The sequence below is a fragment of the Galleria mellonella genome, unplaced genomic scaffold (genome assembly GCF_026898425.1).
Source record: "Galleria mellonella isolate WM207_F2 unplaced genomic scaffold, CSIRO_AGI_GalMel_v1 utg352, whole genome shotgun sequence".
NCBI classification, from domain to species: Eukaryota; Metazoa; Arthropoda; class Insecta; order Lepidoptera; family Pyralidae; genus Galleria; species Galleria mellonella.
Window position 1 is genome coordinate 1,364,171 of NW_026442084.1, and position 21,811 is coordinate 1,385,981.

Here is a 21,811-nt window from a genome sequence, read left to right on the forward strand (position 1 = left end):
TGATCATATAGTAGTCTCTCGTAGGTCTACAATACACTACAGGTGCTATAGTAGATAAAGTGGTAACCGTCACTTATAGACATGAGTAGCGCCATGGACATAACAGAGTATGCTATTTCGATTAAAGATGATAGATAGATAGATTAAAGATGTAAATTAATAATATTAAAATAAAGAATGTCAGCTCTTGATTCGTTTTATCTACCGTCTGAGAGCCTGGCGTGAAGATATAATAATAATGCAATATTTTGTTCACAGGCACAGAGAAGGAGAAAGGTCAGCTGGGCATAGGGAAGTCGTGCCTTTGTAATAGGTTTGTCCGGACGCACGCGGACGACTACAATGTCGATCACATATCCGTCTTGAGTCAGGTATGTCTTAGGCTAATTGCGCACTGTCAATTTTTTATTGTATGATTTGTATTTGACGGTTTAATCGGATAATGGTAAACACTGCGTCTAGTGTCCTAAGTGAAGCTAAGTCTCTGAAGTTTAAATTTATTTTTGGATTATTAAGAAATGATTGCCACTTGCTTCGTCAATATACACTAAAGGATAGACTTAAAAAAATCTTTATGGGTACTCTTGCTGGGGAGCACACTCTTCTGTTATTATCCCCAAACAATACATCTGATCATAGTGCTTGACTGATCGCAGATATAAGTGGGGGGGTGGGGGGATAAAAAAGCTTGCTCCGTGCTTGGGAGGCCATAAAAATTTGTCGTCCATTAAGCCACGTCACGGGCCTTCATGTACAAAGAATTTTGCCTGAAAATTCTCGACACCAGAGGTTATACGAATGAGGATGTCACCCTTACAAGAGGAATAAACAAACAAATTGCACTATTTTTTCCTCACATAATTTTATTACGTACGAGCGGTATCCCGCGACTTACTAAATAGCGCGAATCAGTAAATATATGCTAATTTAAGATATAACTTACCCGTGTACCAAACATTCAAATTCCTTTAGCAGTTTTTTCGTGATAGAGTAACAAACATAGGCTACAGTAATCGTTTACCATCAAAAAATTGGCTGTATGATTGTTTGCCACCGTTAAAAAAAAAAACATCCATTCTCCCATCGTTGCAATTTTTCGCATTTGTAATAGATATTACTAGCGACCCGCCCCGGCTTCGCACGAGTGCACATCACATCACATTAGAAACCTAAAATTATCAGAGTTTCTGTACTATATTATGCATGTATTATACATATAAACCTTCCTCTTGAATCACTCTATCTATAAAAAAATGTAACAAAATCTGTTGCGTAGTTTTAAAGATATAAGCATACATAGGGACAGACAGACGGAAAGCGACTTTGTTTTATACTATGTAGTGAATTAATATTACGTATAAGTATATACATCACTTTGAAATATTCTATTTAAAAATACATTAACATTTACCTACTTTGTTTATACATAGATGTCTTATCATTACTTGTATTTTAAGAGATGTGAGACAAAAACAGTGTGGTCCCTTCTATGCCGGGACCACACGGCACTACCAATAGGCCATCTTCTTTTCTCGTGGGTGTCGTAAGAGGCGACTAAGGGAACTTAGAGGTCGAGGGATGGGCTACAGCGTTCCTTTTAAAACATAACAGGCTAACTGCAGTTGCCAACCCACCTGCCTAGCAGAAACTACTATTAAAACCCCAATTTATGGGAGAGGCCTATGGTGAGCAGTAGACAGTTAACGGCTGGTGTGTTGATGATGAAACAAGAACGGGACAAAATACGCAGTAAATTTTCGTTATCCAGAAAAAAATATATGCAATTATTTTTTAAGTTTCTAGAAGGTCTTTTGACTATTTGCATCAACGGGCTTACATTTTGGTAACCTTTGGTACAGAACAGTAATAAATTTCAATAAAACAACAGTATAGCTAGATAAATAAAGTGGCGATATGAAGTTTGGTGTACGTTACGCAGATAAAGGAATGCGGGCAGTAGTCGGCGGTCAGCCGCGGTTGATTATAATGAGTCACATCTGAGATCAGTGCGAGAGTAAACGTTTGCTTTCAATAAATTTATTTACCGAGTCAAAAGGCTCACGGATCGTATGATTATTATATATGCGAGAGTTTGTAACGATGGATGAATGTTTGTTATTCTTTCTTGCAAAAACTACTGAACGGTTTTGAATGTTTGAACGTGATTTTGTTCACGGGTAGTTTATATCCTAATTTAGTACACAGGATACTTTATGTATTCATTCACACAGTGTTTTTTGAATAGGTAATAATTAAATTTAATAAAAAAATATATTGGGCACCAGTGTAATAGATGATAGATGAAAAAGAAACAGGTCAGTTGGCCCTTAATAACTAACTATTATAATAATCAAAATGGTTTGCCAGGGGGAACCGCGTGGAGGTCGACCTGACAGAGCATATTGCCAGCAATGAGACTGGTAGTCCTTGCTAGCAATGAAACTCTTATACCCTAATATTAATAATCTCCCTGGTTCACACGGGTAAAGATGTGGGATACAGTTAGTCAATTATAAAAAATTTAAATCTTTAGTCGTAAGGTATATAAAACTAAAAACCAAGCTTATGCAACAAGAATATACCCATATAAGGGTAGAAATTTCCGAATCTTAAATTTAGAAACGACAAAAAATATTTGAGCCTCCAGCTCTAATGCAACAGTAGAATCCTTAATTATCAACATGAACTAATTTTCTATATAGATTTAAGCGTAAATTATTATAATTTTAGTTTATGATTTATAGACTATAAAACGGTAAATTCGCGAAATTATCAAATTATAATATTAGGTTAAGAGATAGGTTTTAGAAAAGTTGTCTTAGAATTTGGCCTCACTGTGATGTACACAGTACCTCTCATTTGTTACCATGTTTGACTAAGTTGTTGTTATGCCTCCTTACCCTGTTATTTGTTGTTCTTTTTTTAATTCATGATAATGTAATGGTAACCCCGCCTGCGCTAACATTATACGCTGGCGGGGCACCAGTGAGGGATGATAGGTGAGAATGAAAAGGCAGGTCAGTTAGCCCATAATGATGAATACTCCTGGAATTTAACATGATGGTTCCCAAGGCGAACCACGTGGAAGTCGACCTGAGCAATGTACTCTATATTGCTAGCAATGGAACTGGTAGCCCACATTACTATCAATCCCTTCTCTCCTTGTAATTTGTTGTTACCCCTTAATATTCGTTGTTCCAGTCTGACTTCAGCGGCCGGGTGGTGAACAATGACCACTTCCTGTACTGGGGCAGCGTGCAGAAGGAAAATGACGAGCAAGAGTACAGGTTCGAGATCATCGAGCAGACTGAATTCGTGGACGACGCTTGTTTCCAGCCGTTTAAAGGTAAGCTATTTGAACTTGTTACTTTTACGCTCTCTCGTTTAGTACATATTGTATGTGTTTTAATAACATTTCCAATATAGGTTAAGTATTAACTTATCTAATAATAATAAAGTAACTATAGCATGGCAAACTTTTTTTATAACAAAGGGTATGCGACTTACTTGATGGTAAGTGATTACCGCCTCCCATAAGTACCCAAAAATTTGAGAAATTACAACTATGATGCCGGTCTTTAAGAATGAGTATGCTCTTTTTTGAAGGTTTAAATATGGTATCTGTTCGGAAATAACTAATTGTTTCGTTAACAACTATAAGTTGTATCTATTATTATTTTTTATAATCTCGCAAATCTTGTAAATTCAAGTATAATAGCACGTCATGTCCAGCGCATATTTGTATGTCGGTATTACGTGCTCTCGCGAGCTCTATATGATTTTTTTTATAGAAGGTAACCTGAAACTGTCACTAGAGAATATCTCCATTAATACCAGTATAGTAGTAAAAGTGATCATCATGCCATCATATCAGCTGTTAAGTGTCTACTGCTGAGCGTAGACCTCACCCATAAGAGGGATTTTGCCAATAGTTGCCACGCTTGGCAGGCGAGTTGGCAAACGTAGTTAGCATTTGGGGATGTTTTAAGAGGGACGCCGCTGCCAATCCTTAATTCCAATAGTTAAAATAGGTTTTAATGTTTACAATTAGGGGGGGACAATAAATACAAGCGACTAGGGAAATCCGCTCCTCATGGAATAATGGCTGTTGCAACTTGATTACAATAATAGATTTAAATTTCGTAATAAGTCAGTTCAACAACCGTCTAGATTTCATTAATCATTGTGTTAATTAGATTCTGATTAGACTAGACTTCTCCAACACCACGATCTAATGATAGTCGTCTAATTAATCATTTGTATACCGAAGGTTAGAAGCGGAGAAAATGGCACGATGAACTGTTTTAATTGATATTAGATGTAATATTATATGTACTTAGGTATGTGTACGGTATTCATATGATTATTTGCATATGTTTTTTTAAGACAAGTTTATTTTTATTAGATATATTTATTAAGTCAAATAGCTACCGCCTTTTTTTTCTCCTCTACGCAAAGGTTGTCTGGAAGAGATTGGTTTAACGATAAGACCGCCTTTTGTACTTCATATGTGTATTATATATTACACACATTCAACACATTTTTCACATTAAAAAAATCCTATCCATTTCCATATCAGCTCTTAACTGCCCACTGCTGAACATAAGCCTTCCCCTTGAGGGGTTTTGCCAGTAGTTGCCATGCTTGGCGGGGGTCTTGGCACAAGCGAACAAAATTATGTAATGCGTTGTCTCATAGGCGGCTAATTTGGATGTCATTAGAATTACCAGATGATGATTACGGGATTTTATAAATATTTTTTATTTCTACTATTAAAATATATTCATCATCATCATATCAGCCTTTAACTGTCTACTGCTGAACATAAGCCTCCCCTTTGGGGAATTTTGCCCTTGGGGCTTTAGAGGTGTTAAGAGGGACGCTGCTGCCCATCCCTCGCCCTCCCTTAATCGCCTCTTACGACATTCACGTGAAAGGAAGGGGTAGCCTATTCTATGTCGGATCGAAGTTTAGTTTTTTAAACTTGTGACTTCATTATCTTCATATCAGCCGTTAACTATCCACTGTGAAACATAGGCCTTCATAAAGGAGGGGGGGGGGGGGGTATTGCCAATAGTTGCCACGCTTAGCTGGCTGGTTGGGCATGGGATTTATGACTTACTCGTTAGTATTTATTATTGAAACTTTATCAAAATCATTTCAGTAATTTAGTATTTAAATCAAAATAACTGGTTTTTTTCACAATTGAAGTCGTTCTTTTTTATGGGTATTTTATTATTTTGTTACCTTATAGCCTCTTAATTACTTAACCAGTTACTATGAAATTTGATATACACATACTATACAGCACGGAGAAGGTCAGTAAACATGTTCCGGTTATGCGGACGAAGTCGCAGGTAAAAATTAGTATGCTATAAATTAATAGAAGACAGCATATACTGCAGCTCAATCAATAACAAAACACAAACTAATGACTTACTAATTAGTATTTATTATTAACATATGATGGGTCACTGACGTAATTTGCGGGCGTTCAAAATAATTATTTACGAGAAAAAAATAATAATAAGACAAAAATAGGAAATCGAAACCTACTAATATTTTATTAAAGTGAATGTTTGACGAGAACTTTGGATATTTGAATCCTTATTACTCGGTCATGCCTAAGTATTTTAAATTTACGATTGGGACATAACGCGATGCGATTACAGATTTAAAATTAACCATGCCAAAACGGCCAGACGAATTTGTATAAAATTTCTTATACAGGTAGTCTAATGTCTAAACTTAGTATATAGGATAGTTTAAATATTGATTCACGCGGGTATATCCGCGGGAAATATTTAGTAAAAATAAATATAATAAAGAAAAAAGTATGTCGATACGTGTGATTGTACACGATATAAATATAGTAACAATAATTTGGAGTGTTTTTCTATTCTATTTTATGTGGCTTGATGGCAGCCATTAAGGCACCAATGAGTGATAATATGTGATAATTCACAACTCACCAGAGGGAGACTTTGCACAAAAGTCGATTGCTTGGGTACCTCTGTCCTATTCGTGTTTCAACCGTGAAGCAGTTGTGTTTGCATAGCTGTGCTTCGGTTTGAAGGGTGGGATATGGCGTGAATTTACTGGGTACAGAGGAATAACACCTGAGTCCTCAGGAATGGCAACGCATGGGAGTATCATGGGCGAAACAGTGTACTCTGTTATGTCCATGGTACTGCTCATGTTTATAGGCGACGGTTACCACTTACCATCAGATGGGCCGTCAGCTTGTTTGCCATTCTAAGTTGTATAAAAAAAAAATAAGCATTTCAGTTAGCTCATCGTAATGAATACGTTTAGAATTCAGCACGATGGTTTCCAGGGGGAACTACGTGAAGGTTAACCTGATAAGGTATATTGCTAGCAATGACACTGGTAGCCCGCATTACTAGCTATCCCTTCCCCCCAATTGTTATATTACCGCGTATGTATTAGAGCTAAACGCAACGCTATTTATGTAACTGTGTTATTAACAGTTCAGTTAGCTAGATTAGTCACGGGTCAGGCTGATGTGACCTAAATGCCAAAACTAGTCTGTCAAATACGAATCATGTACGGGGGCCTTTATGTATTACTACACGTGTTTGTATTTAAACAACTTGGAACGGGAAATAAGCTCCGACTCTCCTGATGTTATACGATATCCGTACAGTATATGACACTTTCTCAACCTTATTTTACCCACCTTTGCCAATTTTTTTTTTTCTAGAATCCCCCGTCCTTATTAAATTATTAAGTCTTTTATTATTAAAAGACTTAGTAATTTAATTAGGATGGAGGAAAATTATTAAAAAATATCGTCCAAAAAGTTAGATGGTTAATAACATCTGACTTTTTTGGACGAAATTTTTAATTTGCTTATGCCCTCTCTGCTCCATCTCGATGATGAATAATCTCATTTCTCGCCATCTAGTTTTCTCTGGATCTTCTACTGCATCCTCTAATAGTCTGAAACGCCCACGAGAGGCGCGTTATTGCCCACGTTGGGTACCTATGATATATACCATGTGTTACCGTTCCTGAGGTGTTACGTTTCCGTCCTCAGTGATTTCACAGCCACATCCTATTCTTCAAATGAGTCACCCTTATACAAAACTAGCAGTTTTGTGGCAAAAACACAAGTGGGACAGATGTATCCACATAGACGATAATTATATTAAGTTCATAGTAGAATAGAAGTCCATATGGACTTCATCAGCCTATGTTTATCTGATAGACGATTAGTAAGGAATCAAGTTTAAAGTCTCCAGAACCGACATGTATGAGACTAGTCATGAAAGTGGAAGACGCAAGACATACGTTAGAATAGAGGCTTTTAGAATTTTTTTCAACGTATTTCAAAAAGAAGGTGCTTCTTAATTTGTTTTTTTTTTTTTATAATTGTTACTATATAACTTCGTCAGTTTATAACCGATTTAGAAATGTCTTTTTTTTATCTGGAAGGATGCACATACACATTAGTTCCATAGAAATTTTATCAAAATCGATTCAGTTGTTTAGTTTTAAAATCAAAATAACTGGATATGCTACAATTTAAGTAGTTTTTTTTTGTAAAACACAATCATAATTTCCTTGTTTATTCCGTAAACAACTTCGTGTTAAGGTAGACAGATATGTTTTCTTTAATTTCGTTGGATTTATTTATCTTAACGTCTGAAAGTCGAGAGAAATTACTGAAACTAATTAAAAATTAATTGAACAATTAATTACTCAAGGTTTGTCTCGGTAAATTAATTATTGAACTTCATCGCGAGATAAATAATAATAATTATATTTCTCGTTACTATTTTTCTCTGTGAAAGTATATTAAATGTTACAAGAGGTGTGTTTTTTAAGTGATGGTAACGCAATGGTAACCTCGCCTACACTATTGGTGTACGTTGGCGGGATATCAGTGTGTAATGATAGCTAAAGGTGACATCAGGTTAAAATTAACTACGATGTTTTACTGAACTAGATGTTGCCTTGCCGAAGTCCATATCACTGTTTATTTGATTAGAATTATTTTGTTTAATTTCGCCACCATTAGTATGTGTGCGACTGCCAACACTCGAAAATTACCCACCACTATTACTACCACAACTCTTAGTTTCGTATTAGCCATCAATTTCCGTATGTCATTTTGTTCACGCACGTTTTGCGACACGTATTTCATCTCTAAACGAGGCATTTTTAGGCGAAATAGATAACTATAACGGTTTCCAAGAGGTGCTAGCATTCTGTCCTCCGTATATGTAATGATAATCCGCAAGGGCTTGAAAATAGATAAATAGGTTTTATATTTCTTTATCTTCACGCTATGTTCATTGCAGGATAGGCAGAGAGAATTGAGTATCAAAGACTTTTATAAATACTCTACCTGTAACTGAGACTATTTATCGTCTAAAACTGTTTATTCATAATTTCTACTATTTTTCATCACATAGTTACATTTCTGTTTTTCTAAATGTTGACTGGTATTAAATTAGCCTTATATACCTACCAAGCATTTTTTTGTTAAATTTTTTTGTGTAAGGCCTTGTAGGTCCCGGCATAGACTAGGCCACCTATTCCTTCCCCGTGGGTGTCGTAAGAGACGATTTAGGTAACGTATGGTGCAGCGTCCCTCTTAAAACATTATATCATCAAAAGCCAAACTACGGTTTCCAAACCTGCCAACTGCGTGGCAACTACTGGCAAAACCCTCCCTTATGGGGGAGGCTATGTCCAGCAGTGGACAGTTAATGGCTGATACAATTTTTTTTTATAATGTGGTCAATAAAGAATAATGTAATAAAATACACATTTTTTGTTCATTTATGTTAATAATAATTTAACGTCTCTCTCTTTCTTTCGTTTAAAAATAAATATTTATATAGGAGTCCCAAAGAGGGTTGACGTCAGGCAGGTGGCCGGTCGTAAAACTAAAAAACCAAATCTTTTTGTAATATAGATAAAATCTTATTACGCTAACCCTAAATGATTGGGATAAGGGTAGAAAGATGATGATGATTTATATAGTAGTTGTCGCGAACTCCTTAGTTATTATTTAAAGATTTTATTTTTATTGTATTTTTATACTTTTGTTTTTACAGTTGTCTCTTTTGCTCTTTGCTGTCGTAGTCTATCTTTCGTAGTTTTCTTTATTATAGTTATTTTCCTTTTAAACCCATTGTTTGATTACATCATAAACATCAATATACAGTCCATAATATCGCCCATAGTAGTGTTTGTTTCCTGTTAAGAGATTACTTATTCATCTATATGCAAATTAAAATATTCATTACCTACATTAGGCATTGCGATTTAATCATTGTATTAATAGTGATCGGTTACTATCTGATGCGAGTATTAATTTGATGACAGTATGGTGTCGAACGTTTGTCAATTCTGATTAAATGTTCGCTTCTCAGTAGCTACTTAGTCTTATTTTACCAGAGGGAGACTTTGTACAAAAGTCGATTGCTTGGGTACCTCTGTGTACCCATTCGTATTTCAACCGTGAAGTAGTTGCGTTTTCATGGCTGTGTTTCGGTTTGAAGGTTGGGATATGGCGTGAATTTACAGGGTACAGAGGAATAACACCTGAGTCCTCAGGAATGGCAACGCATGGGGGCTATCATGGGCGAAACAGTATACTCTGTTATGTCCATGGTACTGCTCATGTCTATAGGCGACGGTTACCACTTTCCATCAGGTGGGCCGTCAGCTTGTTTGCCATTCTAAGTTGTATAAAAAAAAATTATTACAGTTTCATTCCTTCAAGCAAAACAAATTAAATCATCATACGCTATAACGTTTGCTTATACGGAGTCACTCCCATCGGTTATCGTATCTTCGAGTTAAATAAATAAATAAATATTTTCAGAGGAGTTTTACGCTTAGGCTGTAGAATGAGTTCCCTGCCGAGGTTTCTTAGATACTACAGTATGTATGGGGTTCTTCAAAAAGAGTGTATTAAGGTTTCGTCAGAGTCGGCAATGCGCCTGTGACACCTCTAGTGTTACAGATGCCCATAGGTTACAGTGACCGTTTACCATCAGATGGCTGTATGCATATTTGACCACCTTCGTTATATAAAAAAATATGGATCGGCCCATTTCTACTTCAGTTTGCTATCCTTCTAATTAATGAATAATCAAATCTTGTATTAAAAAAAGGAATTGCAAGTGTATTTATCACGATGGGCTAACTGACATGCCTTTTCATCCTCACCTATCATCCCTCACTGGTGCCCCGCCAGCGTATACCGTTAGTGCAGGCGGGGTTACCATTACATTGTCACACGTTAAAAATAATAATAACCTCCCATGCGTTGCCATTCCTGAGGACTAAGATGTTATTCCTCTGTACCCTATAAATTCACTGCCATATCCCACCCTTTAAACCGAAACACAGTCATACAACTGCTTCACGGTTGAAACACGAATGGGACAGAGGTACCCAAGCAAACGACTTTTGTACGAAGTCTCTTTTTGGTGAAGTAATGTATATGTAAACATACATTATAAATTAATACGTAAGTCTAAAATCAATACGTTTTTTTGTTCACAGTGGGCAAAACAGAAACATACGTGAAGCGATGCGTCGCTACCAAGATCCAGTCCGCTGAAAAGCTAATGTATGTATGCAAGAACCAGTTAGGAATAGAGAAGGAGTACGAACAGAGATTGATGCCCGATGGAAAACTATCGGTTGATGGGTTCCTATGTGTATACGACGTCAGTATGGTGCCAGGCAGGACTTGGGAGAAGCAGGTTGGTTTTCTTCTATTTAATTATTTTCTCTCTAACTGCATTGGGTTGGTTGGAAGAGATCTCTTTTAGAGATAAACCCACCCTTGCTAACAATTTGTTAAACTAACCACTGTATCTTTTGTTCAAGTGCAATAAAGAATATATAATTAATATATATCGTCGTTGTGCAGCGAAAATTCATCAACTACAAAAAAAAAACTGATTCTGAGAATAATCGCGTTTGAATATTTGTTTTTATGTAAAAATCGATATAGCTTCTTAATGCTATCAAAAACATTTGTAGAAAGAAAACATAGCTTACAGTTTAATAAAACTACGTGTAATGAATGGCATTTAACAGCCGTTAATTTGTTTAAACTAGAATAAAAAAAATCAACCTAATTAGTTTTCGCGAAGAAAGGTCCGGTAGAATTGGTACTTAGGTACTTATTGACATTCTGTACTTTCAAAAATATTAATTTTTATTAATTTAATTTTTATGATTATATTGTTTAAAATAGCGTAGATTATTGTATTTCAAACCAAATGGGCAAAAAGTAGGGTTCGCCAAAAATTTTATTGAGTTTTCGCTGCACAACGACGATATAGCCACTAGGAATTAGGATGGTGATAATTGTAGTAGGTTGGTGAAGTTTAAGTGTTTTCTAAATCTTATGAGAAATTAGTGATCCGCCCGGCTACACAAGGATAGATTATCTATCTATAGGATAGATAGATAGATGAAAAGTCAATTTAGTACTTCTTCAAAAGGGGGGTAAAGAGGTTTCTTCAGGGTCGGCAACGCATGCGTAATACCTCTGGTATTGCAGGTGTTCATAGGCTACGGTAACCACTTACCATCAGGTGGGCCGTATGCTTGTTTGCCACCTCAGTGGTATAAAAAAAATAGTATTTTGAATTTTCTTTAGTAGGACAATTTTTGAGATCGTGTTATTCTATTTTTTTTTCAATATATAGTCTTATTTGATAATAATGTAGTTTTCTATAGATGATAGAATTTTTAAAATCGGTTAAGTAGTTTTTGAGTTTATCCATTACAAACATACATATAAAAAATAAAAAAAATCTTTTTTAATATTATGGTATCGTCATCATCATCATCGCTGTTAACTGTCCACTGCTGAACATAGGTTTCCCCTTCGGCGGGTTTTGTTTAAGTTCCCTTAGTCGCCCCTTACGACACACACAGGAAAAAAGGGGTAGTTTCCTTTTAGAAGTCGATTGTAAATGTCAAAATCGGTTCAAAATTAACTATGTAATTGCATTATATTTGTTTCTTCTAATATGTTTTATTAAAATACCTTAAAACATAGTGAAATAACGCCTCAATATATTTTTTAGAACGAAACTCTAGCAGCAATACTCCAGAACATTCTGAAGCTCAAGAAACCGGTGGTACTAGTCACGTCCAAGAACGATGAGGCGTGCGAGCAAGGCATCCGCGAGGCAGAACGGCTGGTGCAGCGTAAGGAGTTCAAGGGCGCGATACCTATAGTGGAGACCTCGAGCCACGACAATGTCAATGTGGATCAGGCTTTCTTCCTGCTAGCACAGATGGTGGACAAGTCGAAAGCGAGGATCAAGGTTGGCAATGCGTTTATATGTAATCTTACTAGCTTTTTTTTTTTAAAAAAAAACTATTGTGGTTGAAATCTTTGGAATTAAACTAAAATTGTGTTAAAAACCTAAATAAAAAGAAAAGTGATTGTTTGGCCATGAATGCTTTGTAATCCAAACGGTGTTGCCCGTCGTGGTAGGAGGACGTACCTACACGCTAGTGCAATGATGAGTTTACTCGTCACCGGTCAGCAAAGTGTTAATCCATCATCAGAATTTATCACAATGGTTTACAGGGGAGACTGCGTGGAGGTCGACTTCATTTGGGTATATTGCTACCAATACTAGTTCCAATTATTGTCAGTCCAAATTCCGCCGCCATTTTTTTTATTCACAAAATAATTATTACAATATGGTTTTCATGTTTTAATATTTTTATAATTTTGTAGGTAGCGAACTATGCGGAGGCACTGCGGATAAGAAGGGAGACTCTGGACTTTGTCACTGAAGCATTCACACAACTCATCAGGATACATGTTCAAGACCACAAGTGAGATAATTTTATTTTATTTCTTTACTAGCCGCCCGTCCCGGCGTCGAACGGGTGGACATATTTAACATTTCCCTTCACTGCTCTGCTCCTATTGATCGTAGCGTGATGAAAAGTATACTATAATCTGTCCAGAAGTATGAAGAATAATTGTACCAAGTTTCGTTAAAATCCGTCGAGTAGTTTTTGTTTCTATAACGAACATACAGACAGACAAAAATTTTAACTGATTACATTTTTGGCATCGGTAAGGATTACTAATCACCCCCTGATAGTTATTTTGGAAATATATTTCATGTACAGAATTTTCCTCTCTACAGATTACCCTCAGAAAATTATATATTTCCTATATTACTTCCTGATAATAAGGATTACTATAGATGAGAGAATTTTTAAAGTCGCTTAAGTAGTTTTTGAGTTTATCCATTACAAACAAACGAACATACAAAAATAAAATCTTCCCACTTTTTTACATACGTACATATCTGCCACGCGTGTCTCCCATTTCCCTTTATATTATTAGTAAAAGGCCGGTAGCACACCTGCAATGCCTCTAGTGTTGCGGGCGATTATAGGTGGTTGTGATCACTTATAATAGGTAAGCCGCATGCTCGTTTACCCCCCGTATTATTAAACAAGCATGTGGCTAACCTGATGGTAAGTGACTACTGCCACTCATGATCACTCGCAACACAAGAGGCATTGTAGAGGCTACTGCACACCTACAAGGGGGAGAAAGGGATTGTTAGCAATGAAGTGTGACAGCCCCATTGCTAGCAATATGCCCTATTAGGTGAACCTCCACGTGGTTCCCCCTGAAAACCATCGTGAACAATTTTTGTTGAATTCGTCATGATGGGCTAATTGACCTGCTTCATCCTTACTTATCATCCTTCACTGGTGCCCCGCCGGTGTATACCGATAGCGCGGGTGGGGTTATCATTCTATTATCACACATAAAAAAGCACACCTACAAGGAATTCCTCTAAAAGGAATGTGCTCTTTTCTTGAAGGTTATGATGTCGGTTCGGTCAGAGTGGTATGTCGACAAGTAGTGCTGCTGTACTAGGTTTATTAGCATATAAGTGAAAATAGATATATAATTATGCAGTGTGGAGTAGGAAAATAAATATCAATTTTTTAAGTGTTTAATTTTATCTACCTACAGAGAGATGTGGTCAGCTGCAAGCAAGAGATTATGCCACTATCCAGAATGGGTCAAGTTTGTACAGCAGTTCGGAAATGATGGCACACAGGTGATTTGTTTTACACAAGTTTTTACCCTCAACTTCGTTTACGTGATCGGGGTGCTCCCTTACAATACCTGTATACCGGGTGCAAGTGATTGTTAGTAATGGGGTCTAGATTCCCCTTTACTACCAATACACCTTGTTAGATCAACCTCCTCGCGGTCCCTTCTGGAAACCAACATTTTTTATTTCATGTGAATTCATTATGATGGGTCAAGTAATGGGTTTTTTCATCCTCATTAATCACATATTACTGGTGCCTCGCCAACATACATCAATAGCACAAGTGGGGTTGCCGTTCCATTATCACCCATTAAAAAGTAAAAGTACCTGTATACCAAATTTAATAGCAAATTGTAAATTAAAGTGCCATGAAGTAACAAACAAACTCTTATGTTTATAACATTAGTAAGGGAGCATTTTATTTCCATAATCTCAATGGGTTAAAATATATTTAATAATTTACTACTATTACAAATATAAGACAGCTATGGACGACTCAATAGAACGAACGAAAATTCAAATAAACAAATAATTATACCATAAGACAAACAGCTGATGTCCTAAAGTAGTACAAATCAAAAATTTATTAATTGATTAAGTGTTTAGATATGTTACTAATTTCATTTAGAGAGAAAGAGAGAGAGAGAGAGTTTTTGAGATAATTAGAAAAAAATGGGTTACCTTTTCATTAGTGGGGGTATTTTAGAGTCCTGTACATCAGAAAAACATTACCCTCCTTTCCTGGCTGTTGGTTAAAAGCTAATATGTATATATAAATATAATACAGGTGGTATTCCGTCGACACATAAGGAGACTAAAAGAGGAGCGTTCAGCTAAAAAACTGCGCAAACAACTCGCTAAGCTGCCACAAGTGCTGTCTAGAATGCAGTTACCGACTGAAGAGTTGCAGGAGAAGTATGTTTATGTTTTATGTTTCTTTTTTTTATTTGTCTCATTTGGTAAGGCAAAAGGAATATGCCATAGAACTTACCTTGTTTCATGTAATTTGTTTTTACATATTTGGAAACTGTACAGATAATAAAGCTGTGATGCAAGTTTATAATATTTAAATGAAAGCTAACACAAAAATTTTCTATTACTACATTTAAAAAACAAAAGAAAAAAATATTAAATACTAACCAGATTATTAATACTATTTCTTCATTGCTTAATGTTTTTTTCTTCATAGGAAAGATTGTTTTAATTTAGTTTGTATTTGTCTATTTTCACGATAAGTCTCTTGCGGGATCGGCAGAGAGATAATATATTAATAATAATTATTTTACTTATTTTTTTTTAGTGACTGGCCGATGGTAGTGAGACAGCTACGTGCTCACCGCGACTTCTCTGTGTACTTCAGCGAGGGCCGGCCTCAAGATTCTGGGTCCGAGTCTGGCTCAGAACTGGACAGTCCTCTAGGAACTGATACCACATTGAGGGTCGGGGAACGTGCTATCAGATATCAGGTATATACTACTAGTTAACCCGAATTTAATATAGATTTTCGGTCGCTGTTCATCTGTTATGGATGATCGACGACGAGACGTCGTGGACTAGCATGGGGTTCTTCAAAAAGGGCGTATTAAAGTTTCTTATTGGTCGGTAACACTCGTGTGACGTTCCTGGTGTTATAGGCGTCCATAGGCTACGGTGACCTCGTTTACCATCAGACGAGCCATATGCTTGTTTACCATCATAGTAGTATAAAAAAATTCTAATTTATATTTTTTATCCAGAAATATTGTTAACGTAAAATGTATACTATAAAAGTGATTACTACTGATGAAGTTTGAAATGAACATAGAACGAGATATATAACTTAAATATTATGTCAGATATCAATTTATATTATCTATGAAGGCAGTCTATCCATTGTGGTGCTTGAAATAAGAAAACATCTAATGCGGTGTAGCCGGTTTTCCGTGTAGTGTAACCGGTAACTATGTAGAATTAAATATAATGTAAACTAGGCTTTATTCATATTCACATATGGTTGATCTTAAGAATCGAAAGGTAGGTCCAAAAAGTGTCTGTACCAAAACTGCTATGTTGAACACTTATTAATGGGGAGGAAAGGGATTGTTAGTAATGGAGACTGAGAATCCCATTGCTAGCAATATACGCAGCCAGGTCGACTTCCTCGCGGATCATGATAGTTTCCAGGGAGAAGGAAACTATCATGATTAATTCCTTGTGAATTCGTCATGATGGGCTAACAGGCCTGTTTTCATTCTCATCGATCACCCTTCACTGGTGCTCCGCCAGCGTATCCCGTTAGTGCAGGCGGGGTTACCATACCATTTTCACCCATAAAAAAAAACACTTATTAATGGGCAAGTTTGTGTATGACTAGCCTTGTACTTTAAATGTAACAGTTTAAGCACTCTTTTTAATAAACTGAAGCGCACATATTTTTTTTTTTTTATAATAATCAAGAAATATATTTTTATCTTTAGACTTTGGGACAATCTCAAAAGATTCCTTATGAAATTCTGGAGTCGAATGAGGCAGCCGCTGTTTTCAAGACATATTTACATGAGGCACAAGAAGAACAAAGGAATTACGAGTATGTATATATATGTGTATTTTAAGGTAATTAATTAATCTCGTTATGGTTCTATCAAAATATAAAAAAATTTATACAACTGTAATCAATGATTAAAATCTATATTTAAAAGTATTTGTTGATAAACTATTTTATAATTATCAGTTAGAAGGTATTGGTGGTTATCCGTAGATATATCATTGATTCTTTATTCATAGATGGTGTCAGCAATTCAAGCGTCTGCTAGAAGAAACCGGTTACGTGACGCCCGGAAAACAGTTGTCCGAGGTACGGGTGTTGCTGATGGGTCGCGAGTGCTACGAGGCGCTCACAGAAGAACAACAGCAGCGCGTGTACGATCAACACCAGAGGCAGATACAGCGCCGGGCTAAGCATAACTTGCAGGTTTGTTTGTCTTACTAAATCTATGTACACAATGATCAAATGTAACAAAAAAAAAATTATGTGTATTCAAAAGAGTATTTAAGGATCTTACTTACAGAGCTTATTCTATTTATTTAAGATTTATTTATTTATTTATATGCTTTTGTACGTTCAATTACATGGTATGTCGTATAAACAATACGGCAGTATCCGGCTCGAAGGATCAAAACGATGAATTGTATATGTCTGATGTCACCATATAACAGTGTGATTATGAGAACTGATATTGTCTAATAAAACAGTTTATTAGAGTTATTAATTATAAGATATGACTTAGCTAATATTGATAGATGTTATTATGAGATTGAAATATGCTGATCATTGATTTGTAATAGACTGATAAACAATTATACAAATCGCCCTCTTCTCAAACTGAGATACCTTGTATAATTAGAAATCAAAATAAAAGAGGTCCAAGTCAGAGCTAAATTAGGAAAGTGCATTTCCCAAATTAATCAAACTGAGAACCATATTTGGAATAAATTGTGCCATCGAGGTCGTTATTTATTTATTTTTAAAAGGTACATCAACAGTGTAAATACAGACATTAATTTTAATTGTTATACAGGGCTTTCATCTTGCATTTACACCAATTACAGATGTACACAACATTTTCTTAAATTTGTTTAATTTGTTATTCCCTATGCGTATTTCATTGCAGGAACTGCTGTTGGAACATGCAGATTTATTCTATCACTTCAAAAGTATATCTCCGACGGGAACGATCACGCAGGAAGACATAAAAGAGATCACTGACGTACTTCAGGATGACTTCAGGTATGTATTTAATGCTGATTTTGAAATTGCATTTTTTTTTTATTATTATTCAGCTATATGTAGATCTAAATATACTTATATAATAAGTTATATTAGGTACATATCCCTCACGAGGTACGAAGAGAGAACTGAGTGCCAAAAGCTGCTATCTTCATTAAATACTTTACGTAGTCTACAGGTGATGATAATCATTTTTTATTAGGTTGGCTGCTACCTTGTTTTTTGTTTTATGTTGGATAAAAAATACTTACATAACTTGTATCACGTTCATATAGTGTTTCAGGAAACTCCTAAATTTGTTTTAAATTATGTACCATTAATTCAACATAATATTTAAGTGTATATATATTGTAAAAAAAATAGCACTCCCCTTAAGAAGAAATTTTGCCAGTAGTAGCTTGGCAGGCAGGTTGACAGGTGCAGTTAGACTTTTGTGATGTTATAAGAGAGACGCTACTGCCTATCTCTAGACCATTAAACTTCCTTAGTCACCTCTTACGACACCCACAGAAAAGAAAAGCGTAGCCCATTCTATATATATATATAAAACATCACACACCAACATCACCAAGCATGGCAAACTGACGAAATCCATCAAGGGAGAGGCCTATGTTTAGCAGTGGTGTTAACGGCTGACATGAAAGAATGGATCTAGTATCCCTCTGATTAGTTTTGGAAATAAATGAAGCTGTGCAAATAATAATAATAATATCAGGTGTGTCCAGTAGTAAATAAACATGTTTCTAGTTTCGATGCGTTATTCGTTTGATTTTCCTTTGAACAGATACAAAATGCTTGATCGCATGGAGCAAGACCGCAAGCTGATGTTATTCCAACATCTTGGCTTCGTACATTGTCCGATGCGAGAGCACTGTCCCGCCGGAGCCCGCTGTCTGGACGCTGCCCTACCTCTCATACTCAACACCAGAGTCGGGTAAGTATTCGTACTGCTGTATTACCTTGATACGCGATTCTAAAGTCGGATCAGTACTCAAACTGTTATATTACTGTAGATGTACCAGAGGGCGACTTTGTATATAAGTCGATTGCTTGGGTACCTCTGTCCCATTCGTGTGTGTGTGAAGCAGTTGTGTTTGCATGGCCCTGTTTCGGTTTGAAGGATGGGATATGGCCTGAATTTACATAGTACAGAGGAATAACACCTGAGTCCTCAGGAATGGAAACGCATGGGGGGTATCATGGGCGAAACAGTATACTCTGTTATGTCCATAATACTGCTCATGTTTTTAAGCGACGGTTACCACTTTCCATCAGGTGGGCCGTTGCCATTGCTTGTTTGCCAAAACAAGTTGTTGTTCTAAATTGTATAAAAAAAACATGTAATCTTTTCTTTTAATATTCTTTTTTGTATATTTACTGTAATTTTTTTAATGGAACAATAAAAAGTATCTGTCTATCAACCTCGTCGGTATTCACTGTTACTTATAATTGATATTAATAATACTTTTTTTTTTCTTATTTAAGATCCTTAACCTCGACTGGTGAATCTCAGTGTCACGCGGGTCCACCGGCTGCGCCCTGGGCTCTAACAACTGACTCCAACCAAATAAACGTTATCATACTAGGCGTAAGTACAATTCAATATTAATATAGTTAATTATTAGAGTGTCTATTTTGTTATACTGTGAGGACATAAATTTTGCCCATATATAATATATTTTGGTTAAATCGGGCAATTTTATATAAACAATATGATATCATATTACAGTGAATCCCCCCCCCCCTTCCTCCCCCCTTTCCTTTCCCACATAAGTTCCTTATTCCTCTCATTCACCAATTTCCTTTACACATTTCCAATGTTCCCTTCCTTTTTTCCTCAATCCTTTCCTTCATACCGTAGGTGGCGGAAACCACCAACAAATGCATTCCCAAAGCGAATTGACGTCAGGCACGTGGCTGGTCGTAAAACTAAAAACCAAATCTTTTTGTAATATGGATAAAATCATATTACGCCGACCCCAAATGATTGGGATAAGGGTAGAAAGATGATGATGATGATGATCATATTACAGTGAATTATAAAATTGTTTGCATGCCTGCCTCTGTTTATGCCACGAAGCAGCTGTGTTTGCTGTAAAATTGTAGGGTATAACACCGTAGTCGTCAGAAATGGCATGAAACACATGAGGAATGCCATGGACATGTGTCCTTGTTAGCTACTAAATATTATAAAAAAAGTGTTTTATTATGGTGTGTGGTGCAGGTGGAAGGAACAGCGGGAGAGTTCGGCAAGCGACTGCTCGCGGGCTGCGACGGGGAACGACGAGTCATGGTGGGAGGCCAGGCGTGGCGAGTGGAACAACGTCTACGTACTGACGACTTCTCTGATTCCACGCCTATAGATGACTTCGCGCCTAATGGTACGTGACGTCAGAGTATTGTAGATGTATAATTTTTAATGTCGCTTTAAAATTGTTATACTCGTATCTTTATAAAAATATTCGACGTCTAAATTTTGACATTTTTCGCTTTATAAAATCGCTAAAATGTGTTGTGAATAAAACATTTCCGAATAGAATATGTTCTGAAAAAAGGTTTTTACATAATGGTTCATTATATTTGCCAATATTATTTTTATATGGAAAAGAATAAATAAAAATATCATTGAGATCGATAGAATAGATTTTGTATCCGGCTCGAAGGACCATATAAATGTACGTATTATATTTTTTAGGTTATTTCTGCGTGTACCAAGACCAGGAGTCGTTTGAATACATCAGGGGATGCACTGAAAAGACTTTGTTGACTAGTCTTGAACAGGAAGATAAGCAACCGTTTCAGGTAATGATCTCCTATCCATAATACTATGTATTTAAGCTAATCAAGTTTTTTTTTGTTTGTAATGGATAAAATAAAAAAATGCTTAAACACTTTAAACTTTTTATAAGTCTGTAAGCTACAGTATCAGTTACTAAAATGGATTGTATTTTATTAAAAAAAAATGTTAATTTGGGGCGGGTTACTATTATAAACGAACTAACAATAGATAGAACTAACAATTCAGATATATATGTAGATATTTTTTATTTCATCAGGGATTGCCATTAGTTGTGATGTTCGTTCAAGATGAGGGTATGGATAAGAAAGAAATAACACGGTTGCAAGAGGAGGGCCAGAATCTCGCTGATAAGTGAGTATCACATTTTATTACAAACATTTTTGTACTGTTTAACATTTATTTCTTTATTTTAACTTTAACAACTTGGCGTAAACTGACCAGTAAAAGAATTTTATGGAGATAGAAATAAGATTCTCAAAGGAGAGTCAACTTTACATGACATATACGAACATATCTCCCGCAACCAACATATACCATCAGTGGACAGTTGACGGCTTAAATAATAATAATAAAATTGTAATTGTTTTATTACTTTTTCTTCTTCAGTCTTCATTGCTCATATATGGAGGCGTCGGTGAACGAGCTGGGAACGGAGGCATTGACATCGGACGCCATACAGGAACTGATCAGAGCCAACAGGGAGAAGGCCAGCTATGCACACCTCTACAAAGACCTCATAGTCTGCTTCGATTCCGATATACGGTGAGTAAATCTTGCTACGATTATAATGTGTATTTTCCCCTCAATCACAATATCTATAATATAATAAAGAGGAAATATTTCATTGTTTTTTTTTTTTTGTAATGGATAAACTCAAAAACTTCTTAATCAATTTAAAATTATTTCACCTATAGAAAGCTACATTACCATCAAGTAACATAGACTATATATTCTATGTTATGTTAAAGGCGACGGTTACCACTTTCCATCAGGTGGACTGTCAGCTTGTTTGCCATTCTAAGTTGTATAAAAAAAAACTATATATTCGAAAATTCTAACTACCCTTGTGAACTAAACTAATCTACAATAATCCAAATAAAGTAAATGTGTCCAATCTTCTTAATCATGTTGGTT

General features: G+C 35.9%; 1 protein-coding gene across 5 annotated transcripts in view; it reads left to right on the forward strand.

Annotated features, from left to right (window-relative positions):
- Positions 1-21,811, forward strand: part of LOC113519396 (rho GTPase-activating protein 190) — a 47,520-nt gene that overhangs the window by 4,523 nt on the left and 21,186 nt on the right. For all 5 annotated transcript variants that reach the window (XM_026904485.3, XM_031909590.2, XM_031909592.2 and 2 more), the window contains 17 exons: positions 259-371; positions 3,202-3,346; positions 10,549-10,751; positions 12,093-12,335; positions 12,758-12,858; positions 14,027-14,114; positions 14,899-15,026; positions 15,412-15,577; positions 16,568-16,677; positions 16,875-17,061; positions 17,762-17,877; positions 18,662-18,811; positions 19,363-19,465; positions 20,102-20,258; positions 20,573-20,679; positions 20,934-21,028; positions 21,284-21,439. In XM_026904485.3, coding sequence (XP_026760286.1) covers positions 259-371; positions 3,202-3,346; positions 10,549-10,751; positions 12,093-12,335; positions 12,758-12,858; positions 14,027-14,114; positions 14,899-15,026; positions 15,412-15,577; positions 16,568-16,677; positions 16,875-17,061; positions 17,762-17,877; positions 18,662-18,811; positions 19,363-19,465; positions 20,102-20,258; positions 20,573-20,679; positions 20,934-21,028; positions 21,284-21,439 — 2,368 coding nt within the window. The remainder of the gene's footprint in view (positions 1-258; positions 372-3,201; positions 3,347-10,548; positions 10,752-12,092; positions 12,336-12,757; positions 12,859-14,026; positions 14,115-14,898; positions 15,027-15,411; positions 15,578-16,567; positions 16,678-16,874; positions 17,062-17,761; positions 17,878-18,661; positions 18,812-19,362; positions 19,466-20,101; positions 20,259-20,572; positions 20,680-20,933; positions 21,029-21,283; positions 21,440-21,811) is intronic.